This window comes from Uloborus diversus, chromosome 10, assembly GCF_026930045.1.
Source record: "Uloborus diversus isolate 005 chromosome 10, Udiv.v.3.1, whole genome shotgun sequence".
Lineage (NCBI taxonomy): Eukaryota > Metazoa > Arthropoda > Arachnida > Araneae > Uloboridae > Uloborus > Uloborus diversus.
In genome coordinates, this window is record NC_072740.1 from 111,758,556 (window position 1) to 111,774,792 (window position 16,237).

Genomic DNA, 16,237 nt, shown 5'->3' on the forward strand with positions numbered 1-16,237 from the left:
TTAATCTTCTTAGTCAATTACCATGCTGTTAATTCAATTGAATTTAATCACTAGCATCAATAACATGCGAAATCCGCAATCGGCTTTTAGTGAGAATCTGGGCGTTTGACGTTTGTTCCGAGTGCAGAACATCTTGTGTCAAAAATATTCCTTCCCATCAATTAGTACCTTGAGGGTAAAATATCACATTGTGTACTCGAAAGCAATTGTTTTTTGAAAATTTATTGCCCTTTTTTTTCTGTAAGACATTTAAAAAATAAAAGACGAATTTGAGTTTACTGAAAATGAAAGTAGTTTGTTTCATCTTCAGTACTGCTTTAAAAATGCTATAAAGTTTATAAATAATGCTGCTGTGCTTTGTTATGTTGTTCTGCACTAATATTTGTGTTTTTATTAATTCTAATTTGGAAATTATTTTGTAAAATTTATTTCAGACTTGCTTACGATAAGACATGGCAGGACAATTGCCAATCGACCAGGAGAGGGAATTGAAGAAAGAAGTCAAAAGACGAGGACGGGTGCTAGCTGTTGCTTTAGGAAAACGGGTATGTTTTGTTCTTCTAATTAGAAGAATAACACTTTTATAATTAGTTGTATGAATATTCTGAAGCAGAATATCTAAAGCCACATCTACATTTGCTTAAACAGTCACTGAGAGATCTACTCAAAGCAATCATGGGCTTGTCTGGAAATATTTTCTCACTAGAAATGTCTCAGATCACTTCACAGGCTACAGAGCGATCATGCATGCGTCAGATTTATAAAATAGGTTTAATATGTTGCTGCAAAGAAAAGTAAGTTTTACCAAGGTTAACCTTTTTCTTTTGCATTACAGTGGACGCCGGTTCATTGAATCGGTGGTTTATTGAATCAAATCGTCAAAAACAGAACTACCCAGCTAGCACACGAACATTGGCCCAACGTTATCATATTACATTGGACCAGCGTCGGCATCTTACGTCGGAACGTACCTTAAAACGTACGTCGGAAAACGGTTATCCAACGGTTGGTTATTGGTTAGTTTCAAACGTTATTCTAATGTAAAATACAACTGTAAACTAACCATTTACAAAGGTAATTTCGATGTAAAATACAACGTTCAACCAATGTTATTCCAATGTAAAATACTACAGTAAACTAACCATTTAAAAACGTAATTTCGATGTAAAAAGCAACGCTGAACCAACATTTTCTAATGTTGTTCCAATGTAAAACACAACACTAAACTAACAATTTCCAAACGCAATTTCGATGTAAAAAACAACGCTTAACCTACTTTTTCTAACGTTATTCCACTATGAATTTCAACGCTAAACCAACTATTTTCCAATGTTATCTATAACTGTAGCATTTCATTAATAAAATAAGTATTACGAGGTGCTCTTAAAAGAGCTAGTGTAAAGAATAATTTTTCAGTCATATTAACATAAAATGATAAAATGGCTGAATTTGACGTACAATTTATCATTTCTCTATCATTTACAAACGTTTCAATAAAATATGAACAAGAATTTAAGATATTGAAAATTCTTACCTTTTATTCTTCTGAATAATTACTCGAAAATTATCTTCATAAACATACATTAGTTTCTTTTTTTCTTTTTCAGGAAATATTAATTACCAGCAAGGTTATTCTTAAGACAGAATAAAATTTTTACTTTAAAATTCTGCCATGAAAAATAACCTAGCTTGTTTGAAGGTTCAATTTTGCTTTGACCTGAAATAGGAATTTAAAAAAAAAAAAAAAAAAACATACGCATACACATTCAGTTAGTAAATCTTCATAACAATTAAAATGACGTGGGTTAAACTTGAATATCATGAAAAGTACTTATTTTATTGCTTTGCCGAACTATTATACTCTCCAATATCATTCAAAAGTTCATGTTCATTGACTTTTTTTTTTCATTTTATTATTAGGGAAGGAATTTTAATGTATTTTATCCATCAAAGAGAAAAGTTCATTCAAAGACACAATTTTATTTCTATGGTAAATTGCACGTGTAATTTGTATGATTAGCAAACTATTTTTAAATATTGTGCGTTTAAAATTACCGAAGTTAAACAAAGGAACAACACGAAATTCTGAAACAAATTCTAAGCATTCACAAAATTCTCTAGAAAAGCTAGATAAAGCATCTATCAAAAAAAAAAAAAAAATCAGTTCGAATGCGCAAAAATTTTAAGAATTTCGATTCATCGAAGACCCTTCCCCCCCCCCAAAAAAAAGAGAAAATACCCCTAGAAACAACCTCCCCCTAAAAACCCCTGCCAAAACGAATTTGTAGAAAAAATTCAAGCAGTTTAAAACGAAAAAATCTGGGCCTGCACAGCCACAATGATTTGTCGTGCTTGGAAAACAAATTAAAGTAGAATACATTTAATAATCACACACACACACACACACACACACAAATGTTTTTAGTTTTAAATTTATTGAAAGGAAGAAAAATAGTTGGAAAAAATAATTGATTTACTTTGGAAGACTTGAGTACTTGCGAGGACTGAACACCCGCCGTAAGCAAGTACGACACGTGTGCTTGTGTATGTGACCCTGGAATGAAAAAGAAAATGGCTATATATGCCCCCGGCGCACTCCTCCCTCACCCCTTTCAAGTCCTGGGTCTCAACAAGACTGCAGAGGCGGGGGGGGGGGGGGTATGGGACGCATTACGCACGCTTCGCAGAACGCGCAAATCAGCAACGATCTTGCAATAAATGGGCTTAAATGTGAAACAGGTTCGAAGGTTAGAAATAAGTTGGGAATGCGTTTAGTTGGATATAGGTTGGTTTTAAACCATCCTCCGATGCTTCGAACGATCGGATGAGCGTATGAAAAAAACCAATATCTAACCAAAACATATTTTCAACCATTACGATGCATTTTCAGCCTTTCTCCAACGTAAATCCGATGGTTTGTGCTACCTGGGTAACTCCAGCTTTATTGAATTAGCCTCTTTATTGAATCGGCTGCTTTGTGGAATCAAAACTGTTTAGAACAAACGTGATTCATATAAGCAGCAGCCACTGTAGAAACAACATTTAGCTGACAACTTTGTATAAAGAGTATTTGGAGAAACTTAAAACTGATCTTTGTATTCTTATAATCCAAAAATTGGACAAGCTACACAAATAGCAAAATCCAAGCTGCTATGCACCACGCTCAATAGATTTCCAAAATGGTTGCTTGCTGTCAAACTTAACAATTCCTGAAACTCAGTAAGCTTCTTGTGTACTCGCTTACTGAACTTTTACAAACCTAACTACAGTGGAGGGTAGAAAATCTGCACACATTGGGAGAAGTGATTGTGTGGGTTTTAGGATTTTGTAGATTTTAGGCCATAAAGAAACTTACTTTTTAAGTGGTATCTTATATATAAATCTTTTAAAAATAACAATAATAAAAACTGAGATACTCATGAATTACTTTAAGGACAAGTGAATAATTTCTAATCATTAAAAAAATTTATAACTATTTTTTTTAGCTGTTTCTTAAAAAACATTTAAACCTGAAAGTAGTAATTGCTCTTGGAGTAGCCACCATCAAAAGGAGATAAAAAGCAATAAACGTCATCAGTTTGCAAATGCTTAGTATTTATTTTCAGTAGTTAATACGTTTCTTTTCAATTGAACTGTCCAAAATCATCGACATTTGGCTTTTACATACTGAATTCTTTGTATTTTTGGATTATTTTCATGTCTCTTTGATGCCCCGTATCACAGGAAATATTGGCGTTTTTTTTGTAACTCTTCATCAATCTTTTAGCATCTGCTTTCAGTTGGAGAAATTTCTTGTTATTTCTTCAGTAGTATACAATCAAAAGCAAATTGAGCAGAAATAAACGTATATTTTGATTAAATATGTTTTTATTTGATTACATCGCTCGGCTTGCGTGCATGATATTAAAACAGACCTGTTATCCCCGAGTCATGTGGTAAACAATTGTTGGGGGGGCAAATTGTTTGTGATTTGGAATCATTATAAGCCAAAACAAAATAAGAATAGAAAAAAAAAGATAATTAATTTGAATTCTGAAATTTTGAAATCAAATTATGTTTTTCGCAATCACGAGTTGCTACAGGGGCCTACTCATTGGGGACTATTGTTTCTAGAAACAGCTCCTGTCCCCGCAAGACTACCCCTCCTCCTGGGCGGTTACGTATGTATAGTTGTGTGTGTGCGTAGACCTGTGTATATGCACATAGGTGTGTGTAAAGTGTGTCTTGTGTGTATGAGCGTGTGTGTGTGTAGGACATGGACGCCATCGACCAGGAGAAACGGATTCCAGGAGGCAGTGCTCGGAGCCCCGCCTGCAGAGGCTGATGGGCGGTGGTGCTGTTGTCCCTGGTCCAAGCTGAAAAAGGAACCACAACATCAAGGACAGTGAAATGAAAGCAATAAGCAATCGTGATTGCTCAAAAAATAAATTTGTAGCGCAAAGGAAAAAAAAAACTCATTAAAAAAAAGGGGGAAAAATCGAATTCACTTGCAACTTAAAACACTAAATTTTTGACACTCAACACTATTGCCACTGCAGTTAAAAAGAAGTTGATTACTTGAAATTGGCCAAATTATGCCAATAAATCGGCGGAATTTTTTTTTTTTTTTTTCAAAATGAATTTTTTTAAGCATACCTTCAGCAAAAAACTATGATGATTACATTTATGAACAATAAATATAACGTATTATATAAAAAAGATAAACGTAATTTGCTGCACACATTATTTTAGAACTGTAATATGAAAGTGAACCGAGTAAAAACAAATAGTTTAGAAAGCACGTAAAACTAAATGAAATACTAAAGACATCTCTCACAGCTGAAATTCACATGACACTATAAAAAATAATTGAGGTACATGACTTATAAATTGGAATGCGAAAATATTTATCCCTCCTCCCCATCATTTTTCATATTACCTGCCTTGCAGCTGCTTTTTATTTTTGTACTATTAATGTTAATTCCATTTTTCTTTTGAAGGGCAAAAATGTAACAGAAATAAACAAATGTGTTTATGATTCCACTTGAACCTCCCCATAACTTTCTGTAATGAAAAATAAAAAAACTTCCAAATGCTTAGTTTTATTTTTTAATGAAAATCAGGATCATTTCCTACAGTTTTCGAGGATACCCTAAACCCAAATTTTGGTGACATAACTTGATATTATTTTTTCAGTTATTTTGTTCCTTGAAACTATACATACGATTCCATCATACAACGAACAATTTAAATTTAATTTTTGATTCAACAAAAAAAAAAAAAAATTATGTACATACTTTACTATTATTTTTTTTAAACAAACTGATGTTTGAAGTTATATTACTTTTAATTTTTTAAGTTTTTATTTTGAACAAACATCAGGGGTCTGGCCAGAGGATATTTGGGTCCGTTAACGGACCCTTCACAAAAATCCGGTCAACCAAAACGGACCTTTCACAAAATCCCAATCAACCAAAACGGACCCTTCACAAAACTCTGATAAACAAGAATGGATCTTTCACAAATTGTTTTGAAAGAGCAAATCTGAAAGCAAAATAACGCATATTAAACCGATAATTTTTGGAACCTTTTTTAAAGTCAAATTAGAGGGATCAGCTTATACAAAATCTGCTAATTTTGCAAAGAAAAAAAAATCGGCACTCTTGTGATGCTCCTGCAAGCGATAAATTGCTACTGCCAAATAAATATAATGCTTGTTGTTTGCTTCTTGGAAAGAAATTAACTGGAAATAAGTTTGGTTTCAAATAATTTTGTTTGTTTTATCACAGCTAATTAGCAGCGGTGTTGTTGTAAACTTTTCTGAAAAGGCGTTTGGTAAGCACTTTTCTCCCGCTGATGATTTAATAAACAATAATAATATATATCAGCGAAATGAACTTAGAACTGCAAAGGGATAGTAAGGGTGGGGGAAAAATGTGATCGCTTCAGATAAAGTTACCAACTTTAAAATTATCCCCATGCCATTTAGCGTCTGGCGTTAAACCTTTATAATGACTTGATTAGAAAATATTCTCATCATTTTACCAGCTTGTCAATATTTGCGTTTTTATATGGTGCGGGTGCGATGTTCTAGACCTCAATATTCAGAAAATTTTCAAGTGGCCAATGGCCACTAGACTCAAAAAATTTGGTGGCCACCAGTTTTTCGGGTTTTGAAAACAGCGCTCTAGTACAAGAATGGGGGGGGGGGCGATTTCAATTTGTATTTCTTGAAACAAATATTATGAAAGTGATGCTAAAGGAATGCTAACAAGAAATATAAAAAATCATTAAACCAAAAATAAAGTAGTGTACACAGTGAAAAAAAAAGTATTTCCCATAAAAACAACAACAAATTCCTTTAAAATCTTTTTGTAAATCATTGCAAATGCCTTGGTAGTAAAAATCAACATGCACTTTTCAGGTAACTAGTTTAATGAAAAGAATTAACTGTAAGAAAATTAGCACGAAGGAAATCGAAAAAATATTAGATAAACATATGATTTGATTTTTTTCAATAATTAAGATTTTTTTTTGGCATAAAAATAATTAACTACAAACCTCCTCCAGTAATATACAATTTGGCATTTACCAAGAATATATTTCCAAAAAAAACATTCTTTTTGCATTATTTGAACTAAAGGTATGATCAAACATAGCGACTACGTTCCATACGCAGCATCTCCATGTTAGGATGACTATGAAGGGAAAACGATCAAAGACTGACTATTTGGATTATATTTTAATCTGATGCGATTGAAGATTAAAAAATTACAACAGTTATTCGAATCGAAACTAGCCCCCGTTGTTTAAACGATTTTCAATGGAACGTATTCCTAATCGATTGCGAGTATTAGCCTCCACATCACAGCAGAAATATAAGATATAGTTTATAGAAATATAGTAATATAGTTTTTTTTCTTTCTATTTTTAATGATATATAGGATTTTTAATGAAATACATTATTTATGGGACAACATGGAATATTGTTTATGGCAAAGGAATGATAAAACTAAAACGGGGCTCACAGGGGAGGGGGGACTTTCTGCGGTCAAAAACAAGTTGCCTTTTCAAGTTTTAAATTAAATAATTTGTCTTCCTATTTTGATGATTGTTTCAGAATAAAGGCTGTTTGAGTTAATTGGGAATCAAATAGGATCGGAACGACCTTCGAGGGTTTATGTAAAAAAACATACAATATGATTTTTTTTTTTCACTTTTAAAGAATCGAAATTTGCAAAATATTTTCATACTTTTAGAACAAGATTTAAAGCAAAACATAAACTGTTTTAGAAAAAGATCAAAAATTAATCCTTAAAAAACTACAATTAAGACAAAATAGTCAGTTTTTAGCACAAAAGCGTCTAAATCAATTAGAATTAAAAAAAAATGTTCTGAAGATAAAATTTCGCATTTTTCCAGAAAATAATTATGAATTACCCGGGAAAAAAGAGCCCATTTTGCTTTGTTATCAATAGTTTGCACTGCAATGAACATCCAATGCCATTTTCGGAAACTTAGGCTCTTAAAAAGTCTTGTGCACTGCCATCTGGGAATGACCAAATATGGCGGCTACGACAAAAATTAAGAAATAATTTTTTGAATTTGTGGCGTGAAAACAATTTTAAAATAATAAATCTTCGTGAAACTACAATTCAGTTGAAAAGTTTCTAGCACATTTGCGTCCAAGGCAATGAGGGTAAGATTAAGTTTTAAGAACAAAATTTTTCATTTCTCAAGAAAATTACATATTTAAAATAAATTTTAAGAAAAAAAAACAAGTTGCAGCACATTTTGCGTTGTTTTCATTAGTTTGCAGTTAAAGAAAACATCCAATTCTGCTTTGTTTTTGGAAACTTAGACATTTAAGCATCGTGTCTACTTCCATCTTATAAATGACCAAAAATGGCGACTACGTTTCAGTCGTAGCTGAAAAGACTTTTCGATTAAAAAACGATTTTCCCAATTGACCCTACCATCTGCAGGCTTGTGCTTTAGATGCAGGAAAATGTTTCTCTCCCGTTAAATTTGTGCATAATTCCTGTTCAGCCTAGGAATTTTTTTCTTTGGAAGTATTGAGGGGAAAAAATGGCGTCCGCGGTCCTTTTTTATTTTATTGCCAGCGTCATTTTGCCTCAAAACTTTTATATTTTTTTTTCAGGAAACATCGATAAAAACGAAGATTAAAACTCAAAGTACAAAATTCCCTGGAAAAAAAATTGCAAAAAAAAAATTTGGGGGGGGGGGGGCAAAATTTGAAATTTCCCTGACATTTTTAACTATGTCGTTTTCCATGACGATTCCAGGTTCTCCGGAGCGTACAAACCCCGTTTAATAACCGTATTTTCCTGTGCATTATCCGCGGACGGCCTATAATCTGCAGATTCTAAAATGGGCCTGAAGAAAAAAAAAGTTTCGCATAATCGGAGGCGGTGTAAAAAAAAATAAATTTAATATACCATTTGAGCAACTAAACGTGAAAAGGTTATTACTTTGAAGAAATAATCAAAATTAATCTGAAATATAATCTAAAATACAATGATTTCTTCTTGAAATCATGATTATAGTACGCTAATTACTTGAAAAACAAAGAGTCAAGACAAAGGAGCAAACGCTCTAATCTTGAGCAAATGGCTTCCTAATTCACTGTATTCTTGCTTTTTTTACATGGCTTAAATAGCGTAAGAGGAGCATTCAAGCATCGTAAAATAACTAAAATAACCAACATACAGGCAGGCAGTGAGAAAGAACATGCAAGCTTTGTAAAATAAACAACATTTAGTCGGAGTACGATCTCTATTGGTGAATCCTTATAGTACTGATGCACTGAAATTCTTTTCTTGGGATCTAAATTAAAAATAACCCCCCAAAAAAGTTGGCGACTAGAAATTTTTTGGGGTCGCCAATTTTGAAAACTGAGTCGCCACGTGGCGAGTGGCGACCATAAATCTTGACCTTTACGATGTTCAACTGTTATTTTGGGAGAAAATTATATGGGTTTGATTTTTTGATGCTAAAAGGATGATTAACTTTAAATAAACTGTTTTACTTGCCTTTTTTTTTTTCTTTAGATATCTACATTTTGAAAAATACAACCTTTTAACATCCGATATAAGAATCATATTTTGTTCTTTTTTCAAGCTAACTTCGTTTTATTAGGATGCAAATAAATGAAAAGTCTATTTTTGTTAGAACACGCACTTCAAGTTTTTAAAGCAAATTCCATTTTCTTTTATGAGCCAAAAATTAAAATGCTGAATCAATGGTTTAATTTTATTTTTGCTTTAGCTGTGTCCACAGATATTAATGATATGTTCATCATAGGACTCTAAAATGCAATTTAAAAATGATTTTATCAAAAATATTTCTTTTACAAGCCGTTTTTATACCTTTGACAGGGTTCGTACGCTCCGGGAATTCCGGGAAAACCGGGAATTGTCAGGGAAAATAACACTGTCAAAAATGTCAGGGAAAAGTCAGGGAGTTTTCAAATTTTGTCCTCCAAATTTTTTTTTCCATTTTTTTTCCCAAGGAATTAAATACCATGAGATCTAGTCTTCGTTTTTATTGTGATTTCACGAAAAAAATTGTAAATTTTTATCTAAACCGACGCTGGCACTTAAAAACTGCGATCGAGAAATGAACGTTTTTTTTTTTTCACAACGAAAAATGCGCCAAAAGAGCGAAGATTTTCATGCATGGAGTCAGTGAGGGGAACGCATTTCTTTCTACTGCCTAAAGTTTTAGATGGGTTGCCACAACATTCTATTCGGTTCAGGGTTCGTACGCTCCGGAAAACTTGGAATTATCATGGAAAATGACATAGTCAAAAATGTCAGGGAATTTTCCAAATGTGTCCCCAAAATTTTTCTTTTCCCAATTTTTTCCTAGGGAATTTGGTTTTATGAGATCTAATCTTCATTTTTATCGATGTATTAAAAAAAATTGTAACAATTTTAAAGCAATGAAAAAAGTGGTGACCCAAAAAATCTTCAGCAGCCGCCATTTTTGGCTCTCAGTAGTTCCCAAGGGAAAAAAAATCAGGTGAACAGCAATTATGCACAAACTCAAAAGGAGAGAAGACAATTTACTGCTTTGGAAGCACAACCTGTAGATGGGAAGGTCGATCGGGGAAAATAGTTTTTTTTTTTTTGATCGGAAAATCATTTCAGCTACGTGTGAAACGTAGTCGCCATCTTTGGTCATTCACAAGATGGATGTAGATACGATCCTAAAATGCCTAAGTTTCTAAAAACAAAGCAGAATTGGATGTTTTCTTTAATTGAAAACTGATGAAAATAACAAAAAATGGTCTACAAATTGTTTTTCTATTGTTATTTAAAATAATTTTTTTGAGAAATGAAAAATTTTGTTCTTAAAACTTAATCTTATCCTCACTGCATCGGACGCAAATGTGATAAAAACTTTTCAATGAATTGTAGTTTCATGAAGATTAGTTATTTTTTAATTGTCTTCATGCGACAAATTAAAAAAGTTATTTCTTATTTTTGGGCATAGCCGCCATATTTGGTCATTCCCAAGATGGAAGTACACAAGACTTTTTAAGTGCCTAAGTTCCCGAAAACGGCATTGGATGTTAATTGCAATGCAAACTATTGAAAACAACACAAATTGTGCCTTTTTTTCCGGATAATTTGTAATTATTTTCTGGAAAAAAGCAAAATTTAATCTTCATAACATTTTTTTGTTTTAATTGGTTTAGACTCTTATGTGCTAAATACTGACTATTTTGCTTTTATTGTATCCTTTTAAGGATTATTAATTATTTATTACTACTTTTATACTACAAATCCAAAAATCTACTTATTATTTTAAATTTTTCACTTTGTCGCCATATTTGATCGTTTGCACAATGGAAGTAGACTTAAACTTCCAGAAACAGAATTGGATGTTTATATCAATGAGTAACATTGAAACTAACATTAAAATGTGCAAAAAGTTGTGAATTTTTGAAAATTAACTAATACTTTCTGGAAAAGAAAATTTGAAATTTTAATGTAAGCGTCCTTTAATATGTGAAAAAAAAAAAGATTATTGGCATTGGCCTATGATCGGCGGATGTTGATTTTTGTTACTATGCATTACATGGTATGCCAATTGATGCAACAAGTTAACCATATTTATACTGAAATTTAGCTTTGCATTTTGCTCAATATGTTTTGTGTAACCTACTTATAAGAAAATAAAAAGTATTGTAAACCAAAAGTGGATGCTAAAAGGTTGCTGCAGGACTACAGCAAAACGCTATAATATTACGCGTGACATCAAAAAAACGCTAAAATAAGTTGAAAGTACTCTGTTTTCAACAAATAGTAAACAAATTAAAACAATTTTGAACAAAATGTTTAAAAAAAACTTAAAATTTTGACAGAGAAAACAAAGGAAAAAAATCCAAGTTTTTTTTTTTTTAAATCTAAGGGGAGAAGTTTCAGTTCTTCTGCATTGCTACTTTAAACAATTTTAATTATTTTGAAAATATTACTATTTAAACTTAAATTTTTAATGAAGCGAGTAACCTGGAATTTTCTAAAAAACAACCTGGAAAACCTGGAAAAGTCAGGGAACTTTTTTTAACCAAAAGTGTATGAACCCTGATTTGATGCCTTCACTTTGAGAATTGCGATCTCTTTGCATCCGCTTCGGGATTCCGATTTTTTGAATTTTTGATGTTTAGTACGCTTTGTTAAGAAGTAAACAAATAAAATCTCTTTTTATTTTTGTTAAAATCACGGAATTTATAAGTTTTAAACGAAATTGTGTGCTTTTTTAAGAGTGTCTTGGGTCAAAAAGTTAAATGCTGAACCCCCTCGTCTAAATTTTATTTATTTATTTTTTTGTTACAATTATTTTAAATGCTGTACAGAAATATTTCTAGTATAATTTAACATAATGTAGAATGGTAGATAAATATTGCTACTTGAGTTAGCGATGCCGCCCCCCCCCCCGCTAAATACTAGAAAAACACCCCAGAATGATATTCTCAACATAGAAGAGGAAAACACTCTACTTTAAGTTTAAATGATGTAGTTTGTGCCTGCTCTAAATTCTAAAATTTCGATTTAAAAAAACAAAAAAATTTTTTTTTTTGCGAAATTATTTAATTTTTCACGCAATTAATACACTTTTCACAAAATTATTTTATTTTTCACAAAAAACGGACCCCGTGAAAAATCCCGGACAGACCCCTGAACATGTATATAATGTCGCATTCATGTTTCATGAGTCGATTCTTTTCCCCTTTAGAATAGTTCTTTTAGAAAACCTTATATTTTTTTACAATGGATAAAAAAATTTAAATTAAATGGCTACTAATAATTTAAAAGTACATTTAAATTAAAAATGCCCCTAAATTTGCCTGTTGACCACAGGCTGCCTCTAATATTTTTAAAGTTTTAGTTAACATTATGTGATTCCATTAACATTAATATGAAAATTGGCTGAAACAAACTGCATGAAATTTTGAAATTATTTTTGAAAAATTTGGAAAGAGGAGAAAAATCATCTCTCAGAAATGAAGTGTTAACTATTCTTAAAGTCCAAAAAAAAAAAAAAAGTGACGGAGGAATTGGTAGCATCGATCATTAATCGTTCGATTAATGAACCGCCAATTAATCGGTAAATCAGCCTATTTGCTTATTGATGCATCCATATTTTGAATACATTACAATGTTCCAGTTATTAAACTTTCCAAAAAGCTGTAGACACCAGGGATTTGTCCAGAAATTTTCGCAGAGTTCTTTTTTATGAAGAATCAAAAAATTATGTGAAAAATCCAATAATTTTGCAAACTTTTTTTTTGTACAGATTAAATTTTTGAATTTATACATATAGAAAGGGGGATGGGGGGGGGAGGGTCGTGGCGCAAATGGTGGTCGCCATGGTCTTACTCCAAGAATGATGCACGTTGCCTTCGCCGACTGCTAAAGTAAATTTGATAGCTATCTAAAAATCATTTTCATCCAGAGCCGTGTCCAAGGAAGGGTTTTATGGGTTAAACCCCTCCAATTAGGGAAGAGAAGAAATAGAATGCACACACACATGTGACTTAAAATTAACTTTAATGTTGAAGTTCTCTCTTTATCCACAAAATCATATTTTGGAAAAACAGTGATGGAGGAACCCTTGAATGGGCTGTTAAGGGTGCTCTTCACTGAGAGTCTGAAAGCTTCGGATCCAATGCTAACCTACGGGGAAAGTTGAATGTTATTTTACAAAATTCCTTTGAAGTTTTCGGGTCAATTTTTTTTCTGAGTATTTTTCAAGCCTATGTCTGTGTATTTTAGTTTTTACTTTTTTGATACGTCCATTCTTCGATTTTTTAAAATTCGAGAAAAAATGAATTTCTTTGAAAACAAGGTACTGTTGGACCTTTCGCTCTGTAAAAAAGCTGCAAATCGTGCTATCGAAATTTTAAGAACGCCCCAACACGCAAAATATTTCCAGCTCTCTTTGAGACTAAGTTTGAAATGATGCGACCATTTCTAAAAATATATCGGAGTTCCAACCATCTGAAATATTTTCGAAAAAGCTCAATTTCTCTACTAAGCCACGCCTTTCACCGGTTCCTCCTTTCTTGAGGCAGACCTGCCAACTCTCCCATTTTTCACGGGAGACTCCCGTTTTTTACTCCATTCTCCTGGTTGTACGTTTGAGTATCTATTTCTCCCGTTTTTTTTATTTTTTTCGGGTTTTTTTCTTTTTTTTAAAATTAAACTTAATTTTCTTCCTTAAAATAGTTACTCACAGCCCTAATAGATGGCGTTTTTTTAAAATTAAACTTAATTTTCTTCCTTAAAATAGTTATTCACAGCCCTAATAGATGGCGTGGCTAGCAGAGCAAACCCGCACTGCTCAGTGAGCTCACGTTCGACGAGCACGACCGGTTAGTTAATCACGTGACAACTAATGATCACGTGCTCCAATCAATCAATCAACTGCTTAGAATGGTAACGGATGCGGTAACCGGTTGATCATAGAACGCTGCGGTCAGTAACTGGTTACTTACCGATCGACCGGTGAGGTTCGTCGAAAGCAAGGTGAGCGGCAAGCATCCGATGGGTGCGTTCGGAGTGTCGACCGAAATGCTTCCGGAGGAGATGGTATTTTGGTTTAACTCTACGTTCGCACTTCCACTTCTATCTCACGCATGCGCCGTTGCCGTTTTCGCGGTATCGTTCAGTTTTCAGACGCATGCTAACTGCGCTTCGTGTTTTCATCTTGATCTACAGCGTGCGTTGTAGTTTAAGGCTGCTCTTCAGTGGGAAAGAAAAACGATCTCGCTTGAAAATGGGCTTTTTCTTTAAACGAAAGCAATGTTCATCAGTGAAGTGATTGACACTTCAACAACCAATAGAACGAGCGGTGGCCGATGAAAGTGTGGATCATATGACCTGTCACATTTTGCAAGGGGACAGACCGGACGCTCCCCTGCTGTGCAGAGTAGTCGAAGGAGGTAATAGCTGACGGCGAAATGAAACCGCAGCTTTTTACAGACCCTTCCAAGGAAATTCTAGTTCTTTCCCTCTTGAGTCTTGACTACATAGGTAAAAGAAAAATAACTCAGTGTAAAAGGCGCAGCATTTTGCAATCCCGCTTGTGATATTAATTTATTTGCATTCGCACTAAAATTAATTTTTGAAACGAAGATTTTTTTCCCCATTAATACGGTTCCTGATCTCATCTAGGAAAAATTAACGAATGAATGAATATTTGCAATAAATAAATTTATAAATTCGTTTTATTTTTAGAAAAATGTTCGTTATTGAAAATTGATAATATCAAAAAAGGAAGGAAAAAAAAGATAGCCTGCATGACCACACTGAATTTTAACGAAATGAACTCCAAATTCTAACCAAAAAATATTCTTTAAAAATGGATGATCCTACTTAATAAATTTGAAAAATCGAGTGCCGAATAAAAGTGGGGACTAACTAGTTATCGGTTGGCGAAATTCTTTCACTTCCTCTGCCTGTTTGCCACTCTCCCCAACCCCATCCGAGTTAGCAGAAAACATTCTTAAAAATGAAACTAGATCCTCTTTGCATAGTTAATACTTGATTGTACAATAAACATTAATGCCACTAATTAGTTACATTAACCTTTATTTGAACTGATAATATTTATATTTTAGTGCTAAATTAAATACTACTTTGTTGGTTAGTTACCTATTTTACAAATGTAGTGGCGACTAGAAAAAAATGTGGCTACTATAAATACCTTTTCTCACCACTGATGAAGAGAAAATTCCCCTAATCTTTATCTTTGAATCCTTTTCTTTTTGAAAAAATATTTATTTATTTATCTAAGTACTATATGCAGATGAGAAGGCTACGATAGCATTTCTCAAGGGGTTGTTATGGTGAAAGTTCTTTCAAATTGAGCATAACAACGGCAAAGTCGCGGACGGCTACGGATAAGGATTTCCTGAATTTGAAAAATTAAAGATTTTTCTCTGATCTTTGTATGCAAGGGTGCTCACCCTGCTCCAAGCTCAAAGGCAAAAATCACTCCTTCCCCCACTCTCAATGTTTGTAAACCATCTTGCGTTGAAATTTTGCAATAAAACTAAACCTAGCACTTTTAGAGTCTCAGATTCCCAGTTACTAAATTCGGCAAAATACATGAGGTATTACATGCACTATATGACCAAAAGTATTGGGGACACTTTCAAAAATTCACAATTTTACGGATTTCTCAAAAAATAAAAGACCAATTTCTCTCTGCTCTGTAATTTTTTTCTCATGAAAAGTATACTCCAGACGTCAAATCCAATAACAATTAAGTCTGCTATTCATTTAGGGGACCAGCAACAAATAATCTGTTCTTATCATGAATCACTCTATAACGATGGCAGGAAAGTGTTGCCAGTTTGCTAACAATTCCTTACCATTCGTCGCCTATCCTAGAATTATAGAAATTCGGCTCATTAGATTGCTGATAACTTTTTAAAATTTAAAGAAATTGCGGTGGAATTTTTTTCATGGATTGTAGGATGTATCTGAGCTTTGAATTATGAACGTTATAAATTGCTATCTTTCGTGTCTGCGCAGTGAAAAATTAATAGCTTTAACTGTTCATATTTCAACAAATTTTCAATATTTTAACTTCAAATTTTATTATTATGTTTCTCTAAAATGCTGTCAAATATTTTAAAAGTTTAGTAACGTTTGACGAAATACTCTGCGTAATATAAGGCGAAAACCTTCAAAAAAATTTTGCATTTTTGAAAGAAATGCTT

The 16,237-nt window shown here is 32.9% G+C and overlaps 1 protein-coding gene across 1 annotated transcript in view; it reads left to right on the plus strand.

The window, feature by feature from the left end:
* The first annotated feature begins 438 nt into the window (after nucleotides 1-438).
* The window catches only part of LOC129231298 (histone-lysine N-methyltransferase KMT5B-like), a 55,916-nt gene continuing 40,117 nt past the window's right edge, over nucleotides 439-16,237 (plus strand). Inside the window, exon 1 of the mRNA XM_054865586.1 lies at nucleotides 439-545. Within this exon, the coding sequence (XP_054721561.1) occupies nucleotides 453-545 (93 nt within the window). The 5' untranslated portion in view covers nucleotides 439-452. The remainder of the gene's footprint in view (nucleotides 546-16,237) is intronic.